This window comes from Nelumbo lutea, chromosome 5 (assembly GCF_056320005.1).
Source record: "Nelumbo lutea isolate HS-2025 chromosome 5, American lotus-T2T, whole genome shotgun sequence".
NCBI lineage: Eukaryota > Viridiplantae > Streptophyta > Magnoliopsida > Proteales > Nelumbonaceae > Nelumbo > Nelumbo lutea.
Genome location: NC_142688.1, coordinates 76,164,335 through 76,187,508, shown reverse-complemented (window position 1 = coordinate 76,187,508; position 23,174 = coordinate 76,164,335). Strand labels below are relative to the sequence as shown.

General features: G+C 40.0%; 1 protein-coding gene across 2 annotated transcripts in view; it reads right to left on the bottom strand.

Annotated features, from left to right (window-relative positions):
* The window catches only part of MAD1 (mitotic checkpoint family protein), a 108,613-nt gene that overhangs the window by 41,689 nt on the left and 43,750 nt on the right, over positions 1-23,174 (bottom strand). For both annotated transcript variants that reach the window (XM_088945326.1, XM_088945327.1), the window contains exon 8: positions 16,167-16,338. In XM_088945326.1, coding sequence (XP_088801452.1) covers positions 16,167-16,338 — 172 coding nt within the window. The remainder of the gene's footprint in view (positions 1-16,166; positions 16,339-23,174) is intronic.

Below are 23,174 nucleotides of genomic sequence, written 5' to 3'. Positions count from 1 at the left end.
TGTGGCAAGAAGCAGAGTAGAAGTAGAATATAGGGCTATGGCGCATACCGCTTGTGAATTAGTGTGGCTAAGGAACCTTCTACAGGAAGTAGGGTACAACACTAACACTCCAATGAAGCTCTATTGTGATAATCAGGCTGCAGTTCATATCTCCTCTAATCCAATGTTTCATGAAAGAACCAAGCACATTGAGGTTGATTGTCACTTTGTGAGGGAGAAGGTGCTGAATGGAGAGCTAGACACTAGACATGTTAATACAGGAAATCAGTGGGCTGACTTATTTACAAAAGGCTTGAGTCGGGGAAGCGTGGACTACATATGTAACAAGCTGGGAGTATATGATATATACTCACCAGCTTGAGGGGGAGTGTTAGCATAGGGGTATTTCTGTCTTTATACCTTGATTGATGTTGTTGATCTGTAATGTTGTGTTAAAACATGTGCTCTTAACTTAAGTAAGGGCACATAGGTCTTTTCAGTTATGTTTTAATAATAATATAAATACTTACTGGCCGACTGGGAGAAGTCATGTTGACTCTTTCAGTTCGAACCAGAATTCTCTCTTCTCTCTTTCTCACTTCCTTTATCACTCTTTCTTCTTCTACATAACTGAACTCAGTCAGGCCGAACTCTAAGGCAGACCTGAATTTTAATAATGAGCATTGAGCTAAACTATCTGAGCTCTGATGGATGGCTGATTATTCGGGATAAAGTAGGTGTTTGAATTAATTGGGAGTCTTTGTGGCGGTCTTCTGGAAGTTGAAGTTAAAATGAAACACTTTCAGGAGCTAGGATTTTCTACAATTAGAATGAGCAATAAGAGAATTCATTCCTCTCTTCAAAAAGGTTAGACATTTTGTGCTGAACAATTTGCATGAGGTTCAAGTTTCTAAAGGAGATTGCTAAGAAACCTTCCAAGAAAAGAACCAGAATACAGTTGGAACCCCTTCTCATATCAGAACCAAAGCCCAACAGATCTCTACGTCTTCGGGAAATGTCGACTCTAACATCCCTACAACCCCCACCATCGAAAATGGAAGGATCACTAGTACTCTTCTCGGCTCAAAAGGAAAAGCAGGAGATGCAAATTGGCTGCCAACTCCTGTGTCTACTCCAATGTTTTAAAAGCGCACAGCGCAAAAAAAGGTGCAAGGGCCATTTTGTGCCTGAGGCGCATTGTGCCTTTTTTAGGCAAGGCACACAATTAAAAAAAAAAAGCTAAAAATTCAAAAAAAATCCAAAAAATCCAAAAATTATCAAAAAACTATAAAACATAATATTAATAAAAATCTTAACTTAAGTTTAAAAAAAAATGTTTTAAAAAACCTATTATCTAAAACTAAAATACATAAATATAATATGTAAAGCATATTCAAATGAGAATTTAAAAATGAAATCAAACATAAAAAACATTTTCAAACATATAAAACCCACAATCTCTTTTTTTTCTCAATTGCATCAAGTAACTAATGTGACGTATTACACTCCTAATTCTACGAGCCGCCTTTCGGTCGGCCTTAAGGGGCGTGGCACGAGGGTCCAGGGGTAGAGCCCCCGGCCCAACGGCCAAACTCAAAAAAAAAAGGAAAAAGCAGCAAATTTTCAAAAGGTGCATGCCTGGCCTAAGGCACAAGGCGCACCAAGCATGCACCTTTTGAATGGGTTGCGCCTAGGACCTGGGCAAGGCACCTACCCTAAAATGCGCCTCACCTGAGCGTCTAAGCGCGCCTTTTAAATCACTGGTCTAGTCTATTCCTAGACACTTTGCCAAAAAAAGAGAAAGAGTTGGATATAGATTTCAACTCATACCTCTCTAAGGATGTCACTAATGCCCAGGAGGAGGCACTTAGAAGATCAAAGGTGCAACGCGAAGGAAGAGATGATTGAGGCATTGTTGAAATCTTACAACCGATCAAGTTGGTGAACCAAAATTAGAGACAACTTCAAACCAAGGAATTTGCAAAACAGACAAAGTTGCTTTCCTCCAGCAAATTAAAACCTCCTCAACCCAGGCACTACATTATATACTTCTTCTAACCTTGGTGATAGTTGTTTTGACTCCTTGCTTGCCTCTTTTGAACCAGGTTCAAGTGCCCCACTTTCCCAATTGTTGGCAAGTTCCTTTTTGCACACATGGCAAATTAAGGAGTCGAACTAGGAAAGTTGGGTCCAGATGAGTTAGCTAGAAAACTGGGCATTGTAAATTCAAACAAAGATGGGAAAGCTAGTACATAAGGAGATCTCAAAAGAAGCATAAGTAGGAGTACAATGTCCAAGGCAGGAACAGGGATAAAGAAAGGGACAAATAAGGAACTGAAAAGATTACAATGGGGATTGGTAGATCAAAATTTGGACTCATCTATTGGTGTAATAAGTAGAATGAGTAAGGGAAAGATTGTAACAGAGTCTCGATGAAGATCTTCAGTTGGAATGTCAGGGGACTGGGAGAGGAACTGAAAAGAAGCTTAATAAAAGAAACTCTTAAGACGGAAAAACTGGATATCATCATTCTTCAGGAAACTAAGATTTTTCAGTTCCACATCTTCAGTTATTATCAAAAGGACACATAGTCTTAAACCTTTTAATACTTTAAAACCTGAATAGATAAGTAATAAGAAATTTGAAGACTTTATCCAATTGGCACAATAATAAACAATAGGACCAACACAAGGGCTCAGCCCTTATGTTTTGTATGTTTTCTTTCTTTTCTTATTTTTCTTGTCATAAGTATATTGATTTTCTATCTTTTGATATGGGGTTTATACATGTTTCATGAGGATTATGATATGTATTAATTAAAGATCACTGCTTATTACTACGAAACCTAGGAAACTACCCTACGACTTTTAATATTTTATTTTCAAAACTCATCGCCCAAGAGCTCACCAAGGTGACTAGGCAACAAGGCATTCCCTTATCGCCTAGGTTCGCCTTGGCACCTTTTCTTTGGTAATAAATAATAATAAAAAAAAAACTTTTATTAAAAATAAGAGAGATAAACAAATATGTGACAAGATATCACCCCCAAAATAACACCCAAGACACACCAAAACACAAACCTTCATCCGTTTTTTTAATTACAAAAGAAATAAAGACAACAAAAAACAAAAAGGTCAAAACAAATCTCAGAAGGTGAATGGGCCCTTAGATAGGCTCTTCAGAGCCCAGATTCCTCCGACATATACACTTGAAGTCAATCCATCTCGGTACGTGCATACAATAATCCACCAAATGTGGACTACAATAGGCTAACACACATCTACAATGTCTTATAGGTTTGCAATAAACCAGTTTTAATTGTAAACGTAATTCATTAGTAAATATATGATTCTTGTCGAACTCATGTCATTTTTTCAGAAAAATATCTACTCATTTTTTCAGTAATGGAGGATAGTTGTCAGACTTATGTCATTTCGATTTCGTTGTTGTTCAGTCCTGCATATGGATATATGTATATTTGAAGCATTTAGGAAAATAAATCATTTTTGGTGAAGCTGGATAAACATATTAACATAACACATAAAAGACTAATCAAATAAAAATATAGTAAATCTCGGACACGGGAGAGGGTGAGAGGGTGAGGAGCTGAGATGGGAGAATTTGTGGAGGTAGGCCGTTGGAAAAAAGCTTTGAAGATTGAATCTAAGGAGCTCCTATTTGAGGAACTGAGATTAAATGGTCATCTGAGCTTGAAAATCAGGGAAACAAAGAGAGGGATGGTGCTGTTAGAAGGGTTGGGGGTAATTGAAGGGCACAAGGAGTTTGTGGAAGGTGCAAGTAACAAAGGCAAGCAAGTTAGTTGGAAATAGCTTCTCTAAGAAACTGGAAGAAGGTTTGTTGTAGAGTGTAAGGGAAACCTTAAAGGTTATTTTATCTCCTTGACAGAATTTTTTGGCTAGGGTAGAAAGCAGATGATCTGCTTCCCAGAAGGAAGGAAGAGTTGGGACTGGAAGGCAGTTCATGGCGCCTCATGTGAACTGCTGCAACGCCTGAATGTTAAAAGAGAAGCAATAGTAAAAAGGAAGATAAGCAGTTCTAATAGTATGGTGAACAATTTTAAGCAAGAGACTCCTTTAGTGATAGCTGGGGCAGGTAAATACAGAATGGGAGTAAACATACAGAGAGGTGATTGGAAAAGTAAACTGATAGTTAAAGCTTCAGATCCCATTCTTGACTGGAGGAAAGTTGCAGATCTGTTAACAGCAAGTTTAAAGTTGAAGAGCACATTTATTTTAACACCTTTTGAGAAGGACAAGCTAAACTTGGAATCTTCACGGTATCAAGTTGGTGTCCGGGATCAAACTCCAAAGATTTCTTTGTTGAAGATGGAATGATGGTGCGTCTCTTAGGTCTTCCCTTTCACTTGTGGAAGCAAGAAACTGCTGAAGCCATTGCTTTGATGTGTGGAGGATCACTAGGAGGTGCTTTTTGGGGAAACCTTTGTTCAGCTTCCATTTTATTGAATGGAGTAAAACCTGAGGAGATTCCTCGGAAGATAGATGTGCTACTTGAAGGGCATTGCTACTCTGTGTGGCTGGCTTCATCCACTGAATCGGTGCTGTGGAAGGAGGCTCGTAGGGAGGGAGATGAGAAGGTTGAAGAAGAAGAGCTGTGTGGCAAGAAAGGGTTGGAGGATTCAAACAAGAAAAGCACTTTCACCAAAATGGAAAAACATTTGCTGGAGAAACAAAAGGGTAGCAGGCAGGGGGTGGGATTTTCGTGTGTGGAAGCAGTGAACAGTCTGGAGGGTGGCAAGTCCTTTGCACAAGTTGTAACCGGTGCCAAGACTTTTTTCAACAAGGAAAAGGGGTTGGTCCAAGGAAGAACCGAACATAAACCAGTTAAAACCAAGCCGAGCCTGGGGTTGGACGTGCGTGACCTTCTTAAAAGTCACGTGAGCTCGCGGGTGTATAAGAATGGGCCAAAGCAAAAGCCCATGTGGACTGCTAGTGGTTTTGTTAAAGGCCCAAACAGGTCAGCGGGCCCGACCCAGCTTGTAAAAAAGGCGGGTGAGCCTTTAATGAAACACATGATTGGGGTTTCGACTATGATAGACAACGGTTACGGTCTATCATCGTCCCCAGTCGCGAGGCAAAGGGGGGAATGTGCGCAGCGCTGGAAACCAGAAAAGAAGAGGGAGTTACAGTGGGTCTCCCGACAAAGTCCAAAAGAGCTTAGCCCCATGCAAGGCTTCTCAGAGAGGCCAAAGCCAAGTTTCAATAGGGAAAGAACTTAAGAGAAGAAAGAGAAGTTTGAAGGATGGGTGCAGTGCGGTGAAGGCGTTGATGAATCGGAGGACCTTTCTGTTGATGGCTCTAGTGTAGGCAGTGTAAACGATGAAGGCAGTTGTGCTGGAGGTGACATGGAAGGGTGGAATATTGCAAGGTTATTTCAGGATGAAAACTGCAATCGGCTTATCTCATTCCCAAGACCACAGAGTGTGCAAGGTTTATCAAAAGGGAAAAACCGGGGGAACCGGAAGCAGAGCAGGAATATGCCATCTAGGGGTGACCCAGGGGTAGAGTGGAAAGATGACCAGGTTGACCAAAGGACAGAAGTACTTCCCAACCAACTCAGGAAGATAATTGTTTACCAACCTCCGGAACAAGAGAGGGAGGTCGGGAGCAGTCCTTTTCTAGCTTGTCCATCAGTCCCAGGTAACCATGTGTTTTCGGTTTGTGCTATTAATGTGTCTCCTGTGTTTTTGGTTCCAGATTCCGTTCCTGTACCATGTCCTATAGCCCATGAATATGCAGCCAAGCTAGTAGGCGGGCTCTCTGAGGAGGGGGAGAGGGGAAGGAAGGAATGTGGGAAGGTGCGGGAAGAAAGGTATAGGAGTGGAAAAGTGTGGAAAATCATTGAAAGAGTGTTTAAGGATGTGGAAAGGAAGCTGATCTGGAGGAGGGAAGGGGAGAAAGGAAGAGAGGAGGGGTTAGTGGAGAGGAGGGAAAGGATTGAGGGTAGAGATGGAGAGGATTACGGGGAGAGAGCAGGGAAGGAGGGAGGTAACATTAAAGGGAGGAAGGTTGGAAAGGAAAGAACTAAGGTGGGACTAGAGGAGAGGAAGGAAAGGCAGGTGGACAGAGATGAAGGGGATTCTGTGGGAAGGGTAGGGGTGGTGGAATCGGTGAGAGAAGACACGATAGCAGAATTTGTAGGGAAGTTGGGCTGTAGGCTGGAAGATTTGAACGAGTTGAAAGAAAGTTTACAGAAAAGGAAGATGCAGATCATAACAAAGAAGATGAGATTGAGTGAAGTAGAGAGATTAAAGAGAGATGTAGAAGGAGACAAGAAGCTCGAGGTAAAAGGAGATAGAAGGAAAGGGGGAAAGTAGTGGATAGGTGGCAAGGGGCTTGTAAAAAAGAAGCAGAATGAAGATTCTTAGTTGGAATGTGAGGGGAATTGGGAGTGCGAAGAAGAAAGCAACAATAAAAGAGGTAATAAGACGGTATGACCCAGACATTGTGCATGTTACAAGAGTCTAAGAGAATGGAGTTTAATGACAAGTGGGCAAGAAGCGTATGGAAAGCCAGGGGGATTAGCTGGGTGGCGGCTCCATCGAGGGGTGCTTCCGGGGGGATTGTAACAATGTGGAAGAGGGATGTGGTTGAAAGTCTGGAGGAGTTGATCAAAAAGTACTCGGTTTCTATGAAGTTTAAGCAGCAAGAGGATGGTTATATGTGGGTGCTAACAAATGTTTACGGACCGAATGACTACAGAGAGAGAAAGGAGTTGTGGGAGGAACTGGCTGATGTTAGAGGGTTGTGGGATGGGCCTTGGTGCATGGGTGGGGATTTCAATGTGATTAGATTCTTGGAAGAGTCCAATAAGGTTAACCAGAGTGTGACAAAAAGCATGAGGAAGTTTAAAAGTTTTGTGGATGCCTTTGAGCTTAAAGAGATTCCCCTAGCACACAAGGCATTTACGTGGTCAAATCTCCAATCTAGACCCATTTGCTCTAAGCTGGATAGATTCCTGTTCTCTTTGGATTGGGAAGAACATTGGGGAACCTTGGCTTCTAGAGCTCTCCCAAGGGTGACCTCGGATCACTGGCCCATAGTCTTATGTAAGGAGGAAAGGTGTGGAGGTCCTACCCCCTTTAGATTTGAAAATATGTGGTTACTTCATCCAGGGTTTCCTAACAAAGTGAGGGAGTGGTGGCATGACTGTAACTCGGTGGTGGAGTGGGAGGGGATGAGATTCCATAAGAAATTACAATTCTTGAAATCAAGAATCAAGGAGTGGAATTTGATGGAGTTCGGGAGGACAAAAGAAAGAAAGGGAGACTTGATGAAGAAGATTGAAAGCCTTGACTTTAAAGAGGAAAGGGGAGAATTTGGAGAGGAAGACAATGACCTCAGGAGAGAATTGAGAAGACAGTTAGAGGACTTCCTGCACAAGGAGGAAATTAGCTGGAGGCAAAAATCTCGGTGTAAATGGTTGCAAGAGGGAGATAGAAACACTAGGTATTTCCACTCTCTAGCAGATGCCAGGGCCTGTGTGGAGCACTTCAAATCTATTCTAAAAAGGCTTGTGAGTAGAAGGTTTGGATTGGCCAGATGTAGGGGAGGAGAACAGGAGAAGGATGGAAAGAAGCTTTAATCTAGAAGAGATCAAAGAGGCTGTGTTTTTTATGGATAGAACAAAAGCTCCAGGGTCGAATGGGTTTACAATGGCTTTTTATCAGGATTGTTGGGATATATTGAAAGATGATCTCTTGCGGGTGTTTGAGGAGTTTTTCAAGAGATGAATTGTCAATCCGGGTGTGAACTCTACATTTATAGCCTTAATTCCAAAAAAGAAAGATGCATCCCAACCGAAGGATTTTAGGCCAATAAGCTTGGTTAATAGCTTGTATAAGATCATTGCAAAAGTGTTGTCTTTGAGGCTGAAGAAGGTACTGCTAGATATCATTGCACACTATCAAGGAGCTTTTGTGAGTGGAAGACAAATTACAAAGCAGATTTTAATTGCCAATGAGGGTGTGGAGAACTTTAAGAGGGATAAGAAGAAGGGAGTGGTCTGTAAGCTGGACTTGGAAAAGGCTTATGACTTGGTGAACTGGAAGTTCTTGAGGAAACTTTTAACTATATTCGGGTTTGGGGCTAGATGGTGGAAGCGGATCATGGGATGTGTTCGGAATTGTCATTATTTAGTGCTAGTGAATGGGACAGTGGTAGATTTCTTTCCAGCCAGTAGGGGTATAAGACAAGGAGACCCCCTTTCTCCTTTCTTGTTCATTTTCATTGCGGAGGTTTTGGGGAAACTGATTCACAGAGCATATTCTAGGGGGCTCATTAGAGGATGGAGGGTTGGGAGGGTGGAAACCCCCCTCACTCACTTACAGTTTGTTGATGACACAATTATGTTTTGTGAAAGTGGTAATGTGAGGTTTATCAGAAACTTAAAGTTGGTGATACAACTGTTTGAGCAAATGTCCAACTTGAAGGTTAACCTTGGGAAAAGCTGTGTAGTGGGGGTGAATTTGGAGGGGGGAGAGATCAGGGAGAGTGCTGAAGTGCTGGGGTGTGAAGTTTTGGGGTGGCCTTTGAACTACTTAGGATTACCATTAGGTGATAATCCCAAGAGAGAGAGTTTCTGGAATCCGATGATGGAAAGGTTTGAAAAAAGATTGGCATCCTGGAAAAAGAACTACCTCTCTCTTGGTGGGAAAATTACAGTAATTAAGGCCACGCTTGCTAATTTACCCATCTTTTTCATGTCGGTGTTTAAAATCTCAGTAAAGATTGCTAACAGATTAGAGAAGATAATAAGAGATTTCCTATGGGAGCCAGGAGAGGAGAAGAGGGATCATAGACTTAGCTGGGAAATAGTGTGTAGGAGTAAGTCGTGTGGTGGTTTGGGGATTGGGAGTACTAGGAGAAGGAATATGACTCTGTAGGGGAAGTAGTTGTGGAGGTTTCCTATGGAGAAGGAGAAGCTATGGGCTAGAATAGTGGCAAGTATACATGGGCTGGAGCACAATGGATGGGACGTTGGAATCAGAGCTAGGATCACAATCAATTCTCCTTGGAAAGCCATTCATGACCTGCTACCTGTTTTCTTTCCTAATATTAGGTATGACTTGAATTCCGAAAACACCATAAAATTTTGGGAACAAACCTGGGTAGAGAGCGCCCCTCTAAAGGATCAGTTTCCGTCTTTGTATGCTCTTTCTGATTTGAAAAATGAGCCGATCTCGTCTTTCACCACCCCGTCCTCTTCCACTTCTAGGATTGGGTGGAACTTGGGTCTAAGAAGGGATTTGAGGGACTCTGACTTCGACTGTATTTTGAGCCCTCTTGCACTTCTTGATAACGCTGTCTTAAACCCCACTAGGGCGGATTCTAGAATTTGGACACCTACCCCGAATGGAATTTTCTCTTGTGCTTCGTTCTTCAAAGTCTTAAGTCACTCCACCAGTCCTACCTTGTCCCCTTTCCCTGTTGGTGAGGTTTGGTGCAAAGCTATACCTCCTAGGGTTGGTAGTTTTTGTTGGGAAGCCTATCTAGAAAGAATCAACACAGGTGATCTACTCCAAAAGAAGAGACCCAATACTTGCTTGTCACCTCAATGGTGTGTTCTATGTAAAGCAGATGGGGAGACTGGTTTTCACCTAATGGTGCCTTGCCACTTCGCGAGGTCATTGTGGGATTGGGCTTTCTCCTTATTTGGATGCAGCTGGAATCCCCCATCAGACATGTAGGGCCTTTTCTCCCCTTCCTTTTTCAGGTGGCAGTTAAAAAGGGGAAGGACAATGTGGAGAGGACTAAGGGCTGCAGTATGTTGGACACTGTGGGAAGAAAGAAACTCCAGGATATTCTCAGAAACTCAGAGAGGAATAGCAGATCTGAGGGCTATCATACATTTTAGGGCGATACAGTGGCTGAAATCTTTGGAAATATTCACAGATTACACTGTGGATGACATGTTGAGGAAGTGGGGTGAAATTGCAAATTGCGCGTAGACCAAGTCAATAATGAGTGTGGCTTGGACCCCCCCACCACCTAGTGGATTCTTGAAATTAAACTTTGATGGATGTAGTAGGGGAAACCCGAGACAATCGGGGATCGGGGGTGTTTTTAGGGATAAAAAATGGGGTCATCTCTGCTATGTTCTCAGGCCCAATTGGAGTGGGTGACTCCCTTAGAGCTGAGATATGTGCAGTTATGGAAGGAGTCCAGAAAGCTAAGGAATTGAACATCAAGAAACTTATAATTGAAGGGGATTCAGAGGTGGTGATAGGGTGGCTGACTAAAGATCAAAATGATTTATGGAAGTATAATAATGAGAAGAGAAAATTCAAATGGCTGGTGCGGGAGATGGAAGTTAAGACATGCTGGAATAAAAGATCAGCTAATTCCCTAGCTGACGATTTAGCAAAACAAGGGGCAAAAAGGGATTCTTTGTTTAGGGCTAAGCTGTAACGTTAGTGTCTTTATATCTTTGTATTTTCTTTTTTCCTTTCTTGAAGTTCTTTCTGACTCTTGGAAGATAAGTGTGTTTGTCTTCCACTTGTAAATTTTCTACTGATGAAATAATGAAAGTGTTATTGATCCAAAAAAACAAAAAAGTGCTTTTACAAAAACACGTTTATATAAACAAATTACACACAAAATGTTTGATCTGGCATAAACATCCGGTCATTTAGACACAATCCGATCTCATTAATAGTGACCACTTCGATCATTTCATGTAGCGATATTCCACAAGCATTTGACCTCGTCCCGCAATTGCAAAAACTCACGTCTCAATGCTAGATATCCTGTCCTCACATCCTATAGTTCGACCTCCCGTTCAAGGGAAATGCATTGGTACTCTTTCATCGCATCGAAGTTTGCATCCCTTATGTTGATCTGCAAGCGAGATCGCAGATATTGGATGGCCACTCGAGCAGCCATTTCACCCGATGCATCGAGCATATCACTTGTATCCCCATAGAAGCTTCTCACAACTCACCATGCAGTCACAGTGGCGATTGCATAAAATTTGTTGCCCACGGTATTTATAGTAAATCTCGGACATGGGAGGTGGCAAGCAGCAACAGTTCGCCTCAGGATATCAAGGATACTTCGAACTAGAAGGGTTCCTCCATTTGTAACAACTAAACAAGATAACAAAATTGGAAGAACATGTGAAAAGTGAGACATAAATGTAGAAAGAACAGTATGTCGCTATTTCAATTTAGAGACCATAATACCTAACAAATATGATGACCACTAGGTCAGTTAGTGTTATTACACGATATTAGTTTGATTCATAACTTAGAAAACGGGGGAAAAATTTGTTGTCGCTGCTCAGGTTGTCGTTGTCGTCCCAACGAGACAAATGAAGGGAAGCGGGAGTTACAAATAATAATAAAGATAAAAAAAAAGTGAAAATGGAAAGAATGACAAAAAAGGATGAAAAAAAGAGAGTTAGAATCTTACATTGTATGAACAAGTTGGGCGTTCGAATGCTTCTCTACAAAGTTCTCTTTAAATAAGAAAAATTCCCCTTTAAATAACCTTTGTCATCTTAGTCCTCTACAAGGTTCTCTTTGCAGAACTTTATGCCTTGTCCAACAAGAAGGAAAGTGGCAGCCCTGCCGCTTGTAGAACTAGATGTTCAAATGAACAGGTTCGGTCTTCAGATGTGGCGTGGAAATTAGTGAGTAATACTAGATGTTTGGTCTTCGGGTGTGGCAGCCCTGCCGCTTGCAAAAGCTCTATCGTCTTCTTCAAACGAACGCCGATGAACGAAAGAACTGAAGGACGTTGGGAGGAGAGAGAAATTTAACTATTTAATCGCAACGGGATGTTAGGGGTATTCCTGGGTTTTTCTATAAAAGGTCGAGAGTCAAGTGGGTGCCATGGGTATTTCGGGTATTTCTTATAATATGACAGGATTGGGGGTGGCATGGGTGTGGGCCAGTGGAGTTGACGGAAGTTTGTATTTACAAGGTATGAAATTGGGAGATTTCTAAAGTAGTACAATGCTTTTCGAGGTATGTTTTATGCCCCTGGTTGGGAGGTAAATTCCCCAATTAAAAATGTTAAACATAACATTAATAAAAAATATAAAGCATATTCAAATGAAAATTTAAAAGCAAAATCAAACATAAAAATACATTTTGAAGCATCTAAAACCCGCAACTTCTTTACTTCCTCAATTATATTACTTCAAATAACTAATGTGATGTAAAACATCTTGCATTCCTGATTCTACAAGCCGTGTTTGTACTAAGCCCCTCAAGGGAAGCCCAAACAAGTCAAGTTTAGTGTCTTAAATTCTTAATCCTTACACAAAATAGATGATTTTATAATTTGAAATTCTTATTTTATGAGCCGTGTTTGTACAAAGCCCTTCTAGGCGCACCGGGTGCGCGTCTTTTAAAAGTGTTGGGCCTAAGGCCTAGGCCAAGCAAATACCTTAATATGTGCCTTGCTTGAGCGCCTAGGCGCATCTGTTGAATCACTAAAAAAGGTAAACTAGAAAGTCCTTCCAAAGAGGGGTGGAGGAAAGGGGACAGGAAGCTGGTTCAGGGGAAGACAACCCTGGTGAAGAGAGAAAAGATGAGGAAAAGGGGGTCTTAGAGGGTCGAGAGTCAAGTGGGTACCAGGGGTATTTCAGGTATTTCTTATAATATGCCAGGATTAGGGGTGACGTGGGTGTGGGCCAGTGGAGTTGACGAAAGTTTGTATTTGCATGGTATAAAATTGGGAGATTTCTAAAGTAGTACAGTGCTTGTGGAGGTATTTTTTATGCCCCTGGCTGGGCGGTAAATTCCCCTTTTAATTTTTTGCATTTTTTAATTAATTTGGCATTTTTGGTATTTTTGTGCCATCCTTCAAACAGGCTTGTGCCTCGCCTTGTGCCTTGCGGATTTTTTGCACCGTGCACTTTAAAAAATAGACCTTTATGAAGAAGTCCCACATCCTCTTTTTCAACCTTAATCATTTACTTATCACGGATGCTACTTCCAGCAAAGTTTTTTCCTTTAATTTTAGTCTTCACAACCCTTCTCTTATATGTTCTCTTGAATTTACTACAAGGACCAACCCAAAAATGCCTGCCTTAAATCAATGAAAAACATTTGTAACATGAACTAATTGTCCATTGTTTGGAATTTTGGCCCTTTTCGACACAGCCTGAATCCTCAAACGTTTAACATTCCCTTCTAACATATTTTTCTCTTTTTTCCTTCCTAAATCCACCCCTAACTTTCCAATAAAAATCTGTGCGACAGTGGAATGATTTGGTGAGACCCCTTGCCCCAGTGGAAATTCATTTTCGATGGAGCAATTTTTTTCCTCTTTTTCCGTATTCAAGTCGCTAAAGTCAGAGATCAAAAATGAGTCTTCAATGGCCAAAGCCAAAGTTGTTTTTAGCTCTTTAAATAAAATGTTGGTCTCTTGGTTTTCCTCCCTAACTCTGCTTGCATCTTCCAGGTATATTTGATCTTCAGGTTCTGTTCTATTATTCCATACCACCCTCTGCGCCTCCCCTAAAATATCTCCAGTGGACACACAACTGTTATCTTTAAACAAAATGCCAGAACTCTGTTTGTTGTCCACGGGCTCCAGAGATTCTAACCTAAGAAACTTCTTAACCTGCTCCTGGTTCTTCTCCTACAAGAGAGATTCATTCACGACAACACTTAAATTGCTTGGAACATCAGCTCTAGAAAAACTATCTACCATCCAACCACCCTCTTTGCAAGATAATTCATATCCCCCTTCAAACTTCTTTAATGAGAGCTGTTTGATTCTTATAGGCCTACTTCTTTTAAATAACAAAGAGTTCCTCCATTTCTTTCCAAAGAAGATCCTGTTCAAAATTCTCCTTCACTGCAAACACACTGCTGTAATAGGTTTAGAAGAGGATGAGGACAGACGTCACAGACCCAAAGAAAGGTCAAACAATGTACTAGCATCCCTCCCACTCACATGCTCACTTAAATTGTAGGTGGCCTTGCCAATGCTTCAAACTTATCAGGCCCACAACTAGTTAAAACCAGTCCAACCTTGCTACCCAGAACAATATCTCCTGCTTTCGAAGCTACCAGTTCAGTACCAGCTGACCCAGTGGCTTTAAATCGAATTGAACTAGGACCCCAACTGTCTATCTTCCTACCACACATCTTGGCCACCAACAAAACTCACTTCTCTCCTTCACCACTGACCTTTAGAGGAAAACACCTGTCACATGCAACACCCTTGGGCTTCCCTAGGTCAGTCATCTTGACTCTTCGACTTCCATCTTTTGACACTTCTTCGCTTTGCCCCTCCATATCTGAGAAAGCTTTATCCTTGTTTGAAATTCAGCAATCTCTGCTTCCCACGAAACCAATCCACTTCAAACCCTTCATCTTCCCTTCTGCGAGCCTCCAACCACAAAGCTACTTCAATGGAGGTCACCAACCACACCAGATAGAACACTCACTCAAAAACGATGTTTATATTCCTGGGTATACTTCTGGTTTCACCCCATTTAGACGAAGAGCTGCTGAGCGCAGGTCAAAAGTGAACAACCAGCTAACTTTCCTCCAAAGATAGAAGCAATGTAAGCAAAACCCTCATGCTTCAAAAGATGGAACAGAAGGGTGACCAAGGTGAAAACTATGGATCCCATACAAAATGGAAATCGACATAAATTACCATGATTTAGGGTTATGGTGAGCATTATTCAGTTAAAACTGAAATACCGAAGCCAAAATTTCAGTTTCAGTTTCTTCAGTTTGGTTATTTCTGTTCAGCTAATTCAGTTTTTGCGTATTTCAGTTTCAACTTTTCATAATTGAAAATTTGATTAACAGAATTAACCAAATTTCCTTACATATATAATATATAAGCATATTAATTTATGTTTAATATAATATATTATATACAGAATATATATTATAATATAATATATTATAACGAAATGCAGTTATATCTGAAATAACTAAAAATTTTGCTTCAGTTTTTTCAGTTCTAGCTATATTGGTTTTCAGTTCGGTTTTCCATGCAAGGGTTCAGTTTTTCACTTAATAAACCAAATGCCCACCCCCACTGGCATGGTATGCTCATAAATACAAGCATATAGCACTAATTTATCCCCCCATTCTATGCATTCAGCAACCCACACATGCTCTCTAGTTAAATTAGATTTGTTATTATTTGTTAATGATGATGGTCTTATTCTTTACTTATAACAGCATTAGCTCCCTGATGTTACATACTAAGTCTCAACATCAGTGTTCCCTATTACCACTTCTTTGTACACTAATTGCATACTTTGACTTATAGGTACAACAGTTCTTTGTAAAACCTTAGGCTTTAAACGAAGTTCACAGAATGTAAACATTATTAATGATCTATAACAGCGTTCCAGAGTTCAAATTAAATAATTGTTGTGTTTCACAGCTATTAATCAAACAGGTGAATGGATAGGAAATGAGAATCCAAAGCCAGAGGAAAGATATGCTCAACTCAAGCCAGCAAGATATGAGGGCAATGTCAATACTCAATATATAAATAATTTTCAAATACTTAAATCAATTATCTTTAAACAGTAAATCTATTTGTATTTGCATACCACGAGGTACATTAGTATATCAAAAAGGTGTGTTTGGATGCAACCAGGCCCAGTACAACAAGTAGCCATACAGCAGGAGCTAAAAAGAGTCATCCAAGATAACTCATATCAAAAGATCAATTGAAAAATAAGATGGTGGGGATCACCTAAAAATATTAACTTACAACTTATATAACATTTAACAATAACCGAAAGCCCAAACAATTAATCATAGATGAACCATTGAAATCATATCTTTGAAAACTATCAAAGGATATCTCAAGGTCCCATAGTAAGACTAGAAGATAAGTAACCAAAAGGTGGCATAAATTGGGGAATAATCAAAATATACAAGAACTTATAACAAAAGTCAGTAACCAACTACTGTCAACATAGAATTCTCATATACCTTTTATGATTGAAAAAGAACAAGAAAAAAGAAACAATTGACATATTAATGACTCCTCATTAACAAAGAAAACAAGGCAAAAAATGTGGATAAAGGAAAACCTGCCTGACAGGTGCAATAATTTTGTGCATGACAAAAATGGACAATCTAAGCATGGGAAGCATAAGTTTACCAACCAAGCATGTAAGTTAAACTAAAGAATATATCATCTAAAACTTACAACTAGTTCAAGCCGCTTAATTTCTGATACCAATTCATCTGCCTTCTGTTTCGCCAAAATGGCCTCAGATTCAGCATTTTGTTTACCAAGATCTGCAGCTTCCAGAACTACTTCCATTTGTTTCCAGCGTGCATTAAATTCACCCACCTTCATCATACTTTCAATCACCTCCCTGCAACAACAAAAAAAAAGAAAAAAACAAATCACCTATAGTCAACTAAGAATAATCTCTTCCTTCCTGGCAAAGCTGGATTGAACACCTAAATTCAAGGCAAGAACTTGTAGTTTCACCGTAAAAGCAACAAACTGTCGAGACATAAACAGGCACATTTATGTCATGGTCCTCACAACAAGATAAAGAAGACAACATCACTATATGTTCCAAGAAAAACACAAGGAAAACAAACAAGTAATGAATGGTAAAATGAAAAATAAGAAGCCAAAGAGGAAACGAAAACAGAAACTTCACTACAGTAGTTTGACATACTGACGTAAGTACTGATTCCTGAGAGCTAAAGTTGAAGAGGTATATGATACATGAAAACTTTTCTGTTGCAACAGTTAACTTCTCAATGATTTATCAAAATTGACAAATCATAATCCTACCATCCAGAGCAATAGTAGAGATACTCTCACACCCTTGCCTTAACAGATGTTCATGTCAATGGTGTTTACGCCTTTTCACCTAGGTTGAAGGATATTGTTTTAGTAATTATGCCACTTTATGACATGTGCAAGACCAAGTATGGAAGTAGAGTTATACTACTTACAGTAAGATTAGGGTTCCACTCCTTATGTATTATACAAAACAGTCACTTTTAGATAGCATCAGTATTAAGGGTAGTAATGTTATTTAGTCTTCTATTATTATGTTCAAGAACTATCCCATATTAAATAAGCATACAACAGTAACTGTAAGTTATTTATATATGGTAGACTGTCTCCTGATCCAAGCAGCAAAGATAGCAGTAACTTGCCATGCAGAAACCTCTACTCTTCAGATGATCTGAGGTTACAATGCTCTCCAAAGCCACTAACCAAGCGAAAGCTTCCACTTTGAGGTTACAATGCTCCCCCACACTCCTTCCACTTGATCAGAAACTAACTGCTCCCTAACCCAGTGTTTTAAAAGCAAAAGCCACAAAAAAAGTGCAAGGGCCATTTTTCACCCAAAGCACAAGAAGGCACAAGGTGAGGCACACCCCTTTTCGAAGCAAGATGCAAAAATGCAAAAAACAAAAATAAAAAAATGCCACAATATTCAAATAATGCAAATTATTAAAATATTAAGCAAATAATTAATTAAAAATATAAACTTAAATTTTGAAATAAATGCCTTAAAAACCTATTATCTCAAATTAAAATAAATATTATTTTTTCCCAAATTCTACAAGACACCTTCGTACTAAGCATCTAAGCCCCTCGAGGCCAACCCAAACAAGTCCATATTAGGGTCTTAAATTCATAATCCCTATAAAAAAAGAAAGGTTTTAAAACTTTAAGTGTCTTTTAAAACTATCTTTTATTAGGATGAAAGAATGAGCAACATTAGCACACTAGGCGCACCAGCCACACACCCTTTGAAAATGCACCTTGCCTATGCACCTTGGCGCGCCTTTAAATCACTGCCCTGACGATTTCATAGTGAACCTTCCATTTCTGCACTCTTTCCACCATAGTCTGTCTCTTGAGGTGATTGAGAAATTAGTTTGTTGGAGTTTATCCAGCAGTAGAAGACATTCTTCAATTTCCTAATCCCTCGAGGGTCTTCTAAACTTTGGGCTTCACACCAGCTGGTCTCCCTTCATGTCAAAACAATGATCTACACTTACCTGCTGCTCAGACGGCCTGTATAACCTTGGACATATCTCATTAAGTTTCCCAATCCCACACCAAGGTTCAAAATACCGATATAGTCCAATACACCAGTAGGCATATCGGACTATATCGTGAGTTGCTCCCTTTTTTTTAGTTTTTTTTCTTTAACCTAGTTCAGAGGGGTCAGTTTAAGACCAGCCTACGCCCTGAACTGGGTTAGACCCCGAAACACCCCCTGGTGGGGCGTATTGGGAAGCTCCCAATACGATACGTAACAGCCGATATGGCCTGATACATATCGAAATTTTGAACCTTGTCCAACACTACTCGTCTTCCCACCCTTGACCCCCCCCCCCCACCTTGAACCTAACCAAAGCTTTGAACTCTTGGTTAAAATTCATTATCCCCTTCAACACCAGCTGGTTAAAATTCACACCAGCTGGTCTCCCTTCATGCCGTAAGATTTATCCAGCTACTATGCTCCTCCAAAGAGAAATTTTGAACCTTATCCAACCCAAACCTCCACAACCATTTACCCAACAGTGCCTTGTTTAAGAGCCTTACCCTTCTAAACCCCAAACCCCCTCTTCCTTTTGGCCTGCACACCTTGTTCCACTTTACAAGGTAAAATTTCTTTGGGCCCCTAATGAAATTTTCAATTGCCTGTTTCTTGACAGCCATATAAATTCCTTAATCTCATTCATTAATATCCCTAAGACCTTCTCCTTATTAAGCAACCAACTTATCACCACCTTCAGATCTCCTTCAATAATTGATTTCTCCATTCTGATCTCCACAGATTTTTGCACTCCATAAATTGCAGCCATAAGTTCTGGCCTTACTGAGTAACCTACTCCAATAAGACCTGATTACATAGCTATGACATTTCCATCTTCATCCCTAAAGTCCCCACCTATCCTTGAAGGCCCCAGATTTCCTAAACTGCTACTATCAAAATTAAGTTAAATAAATTCCTTTTCCGGTGCAACCCATTTTTACATTACCATCATTACCTTCTTTGAACTAGACCCCACAACTTCAGCCTAGGGCTGTCAATGGACTGGTTTTGGGTTGGACCCCATCCAAATCAAAATCAATTTGGATAGATTGGATGGACCAATAAGACATATTGAATTGGACCAGTCCAGACTTAATGGTCCGAAGTATCTATTGGATTGGATTGGACCTGGTCCATCCATAATGGATTAATATTGGACTGGGTCAGATTGAACCAATATCTGGTCCACTGATAGAAACTAAGAATACAGGTGTCAATGGGCCATGTTTGGATTGGAACAAATCTAAATTAAAACCAATTTGAACAGATTGGATGGTACAGACACTGAATTGGAACCAGTCCAAAATGGTCCTAAGTATTCATCAGATTGAATCGACCAAATCCGGTCCAATTGACACCCCTACTTCAGCCCATTTCCATTGGAAAAGAAAGGTGAAAAGAACTCAATACTCTTCACCCAGTTAACAACCTTGAACAGAATTCCCTCCCAAATTGTCCAAATCATGGCAGCTATTGACCCATTGTACAACTTAACATTATTGCCCCCTTATGCTAGGCCATCTAAAAGTAGTTGGATCAAACAAATGGACAGCAATTTACTAAGTAAAAGCAAGACTCAAGGTTTAACCTACAAAAGATTCATCGAACTATTATTGAACCAACAAGAATGACATGTATTCTCTCCATATTGGTTTTCCATTGCTCCATCATTATCTCTAGTTTCATGAGGTGCCTTGCTTAGATTACATGGTATCAAAGGAGGTTTCAACACCTAGAATAGGTTAAATGGGTCACAAGTAAAAGCAAGACTCAAGGTTTAACCTACAAAAGATTCATCGAACTTTTATTGAACCAACAAGAATGACATGTATTCTCTCCATATTGGTTTTCCATTGCTCCATCATTATCTCTAGTTTCATGAGGTGCCTTGCTTAGATTACATGGTATCAAAGGAGGTTTCAACACCTAGAATAGGTTAAATGGGTCACACATCTGGACTCTAGACTAAGAAGGAAGATAGCTTTTGTCCTTTCTTTTGGAAAGGAGGCATATAGGTTGGAAGATCTATTTTTTGTTTTCCTTGCTTCAATCGTATATTCTCCTTTGGTAGAGTATGTTTCCAGCGATCAGTACATCTTTTCCATGAATTTTCAAGGTTTTCTTGAGACTGTTTTCACCATTCCAAAATCTGGTCTGCTTTTAATATTTCTGAGGTAGCAGGGCACTGTCTATAGTTGAATAGAGGTACATACTTTGAACCTAGCCAGAGCCCCCTACATTTCAGATTTTGTTGGATCCTTTTATCACCAATAAATCTGATCATTGGTCCAGTTTGAGACATACACACAGAAGCCCATGACATATGGGTTATTTGGGAATAGACCTTCTCTCCACTAACTCATGTATATTTCAATTGTCCAAGTCTCTAGACATCTGTATTTTAGATGATGTCTTGTATAGTGGCTTCTGAGTGGCCAGATGCCTTCAGTTCAGAATAACCTTGGTGTATGGATAAATCTTACGGCCAATGGCATAGCATACACCAATGGGTAAATATCTTTGTCGTGTGTCCTATCTTAAGCTTATTTACAGTTAATCAAAATATTGCCATGTCAGCTATTTATTTGCTTGGTGTGGTCAATGTCTGGCAGGGTAGTTGATAATTTCTGGGCAACTAATCCTACCCTGCAGGAAGCTTGTCCTTTGATCATTGGTAAATTCACAGACTAGAAGGGCTCTCCCTTCCAACAGTAAAATTTTGTAACGTTGTGTGCTAGAGGTCTTAATATATAGGGCCCTCTAGTCTATCGGTCATATGATGAGAATCTGAGAAAAACTTCACTTGTGACTGCTGCCTCCTTGGGTCATAATCACAATCTCTGGCTTCATATTAGAGGAACTAAGTGAGTGTTCAGAGCCCATTTGATTTGTTTACAGCTTCTGTTAGAGGGTCTATCAATACTGTGAGTAAAGTTTGATGGAACAATCAACTAAATGTAGAACAGTGTTTTAAAAGGCGTGGGAAGTGTACGCCTAGAGGCACGCCTCCAGGCGAGGTGCCCCCAAAACGCCCTGAGGAAAATGCCAAAGGCACTGATACCTCTGAGGCATACGCCTCACGCACACATCATGTAAAAAGACAAAAAGAAAAAAAAGAAAAAAAAGGAAAGGAAAGGAAAAGAACGGGAAGAGAAAGAAAAAGAAAGAAAGAGAAGACAAAAAAAGAGAAAAAGAAAGAAAAGGAATGGGAAGAGAAGAAAAGATAAGGGGAAAGAAAGTGGGCCGGCGTCTAAGCCTCCAGACCCCTTGACTGGGGGGCGAAAGGCCCCCTTTTCAACAAGACCCATCCCCCCTTTTTAACTAGTGTTATGCATCTTCATTCTTCTTAATATAAAATGTTTTTATTAAAAATAAAGAAAAATGAGATTCTTCTGCCTCTTCTTCCTCCTCATCCCCCTTCCTCTCAAGGAGGCGTAAGCCTCCTTGTGTTCAGGAGGATTATGCCTCTTACGCTCTGAACTACACCTCATGCCTCTAGGTAGTGGAACGCCTCACGTCACGCCTCCGCATTTTAAAACATTGATGTAGAATTATGGATGTTTCACTTTCTGTTTTCTGTTCACAGAATAGGTTTGAGAAGATACATTGATGGACCAGAAGTTCAGACAGACGACAAGGACAACAAGCGATGCCTAAGTGGGTGCCCAAGTTCACCTTGGTCACTTGACTCCTCGAAAATTATGCATATAAGGTGCATTTCATTCATGCTCAGAGACATAATGCCTTGAAGATGCAAATCTGCTTTTTCAAAAAGTAGTTTGTTTGCAATGGAGTTCCAAAAACTATTGTAGCAGATTGCAGTGTGAAATAGGTAAAGGCAGATCCAACAAACTTTCTTGTTTTTGAATGCATTTAGATCAAAAAATATTGAACCATTACTAGAGATGATTCTTCATCATCCAAGCCCTTATCTGAACTATATTGGGACGGCTACATGTATCTTGCTTCACCAGGCTGTTCAATTTAATGACTGTGTTAAAAGCACAAGGCGCACAGCGAGGCATGTGCCTATATGAATCAAGGCCCAAAATTTTAAAACAAAAAAAAAATATTTGTAAAAAGCAAAAATAAATGTTAAAACTGACAATAAATTAAGAAAACATTAGAACAGAACAAACATATTCAAGGTTTTAAAGAATAATGCATAAAACATATTCAAAGTGAAAAATACAAAAAAAAAAAATAGTGTATAAAACATATTCAAGAATGTCAAACATTTAAGTTCTTTATTTCGTTCCCAATTGCATTATTTCAAATAGTTAATGTGATGTAACATCTTCCATTCCTAATTGTACAAATCACTTTTGTACCAAACCCCTGAGGCAAGTCCAAACAAGTCCACGTTAGGGTCTTGAAATTCTTAATCCCTAAAAAAATGATTTTATAATTTTAATTATCTTTTAAATATTTTTTATTGCGATGAATGTGAATGAACAACATTAGCAAATAGGGGGTCCAGGAGCTTGCCTTAAGGGGTTTAGTTGGGGCTTGGCAGTAGAGCCCTCGGCCTAGCCACCATGCTCAAAAAACACCAAAAAGCGCAAAAGAATTAAAAAAAAGAAGGTGTACAACTGGGTTGAGGTGCAAGGCACACCTAGGTTCACTAGGCACCTGCCTTTTGAAAGTGGTGTGCCTGGGACCTAGGCGAGGCACATACCTTAAATGTGCCTAGGTGTGCCTTTAAATCAATGTTTAATGGTGCTTAAAATCATGTCTTACTAGTTACTACTTCTACCCATGTCCGTTTAGGTCTACCACTTATCCTTCTACCCACTTCAACTTGTGACAATCACTTGATTCACTTCTTCTACTCGTTATGTTGATGTCTTTTATGCATATGACCAAATCATCTTAGTCTACTTCCTCTCATTTTATCACCTATTGGAGCTACTTCCAAGTTCCTAAGACTGCCCAGTCATATACTTGCGAGTTTTCCACTCATCTATCTTAGCATACATTTCTGCCACACTCATTTTCTGGACATATTTTTCTTGACTGCCCAACACTTAGATACATGCAACATAGCAGGCCTTACAATTGTTTATAGAATTTTCCTTTTCATCTAAGTAGTATTCCCCTATCACAAAAGACTCGAAATGCACCCCCTCCAT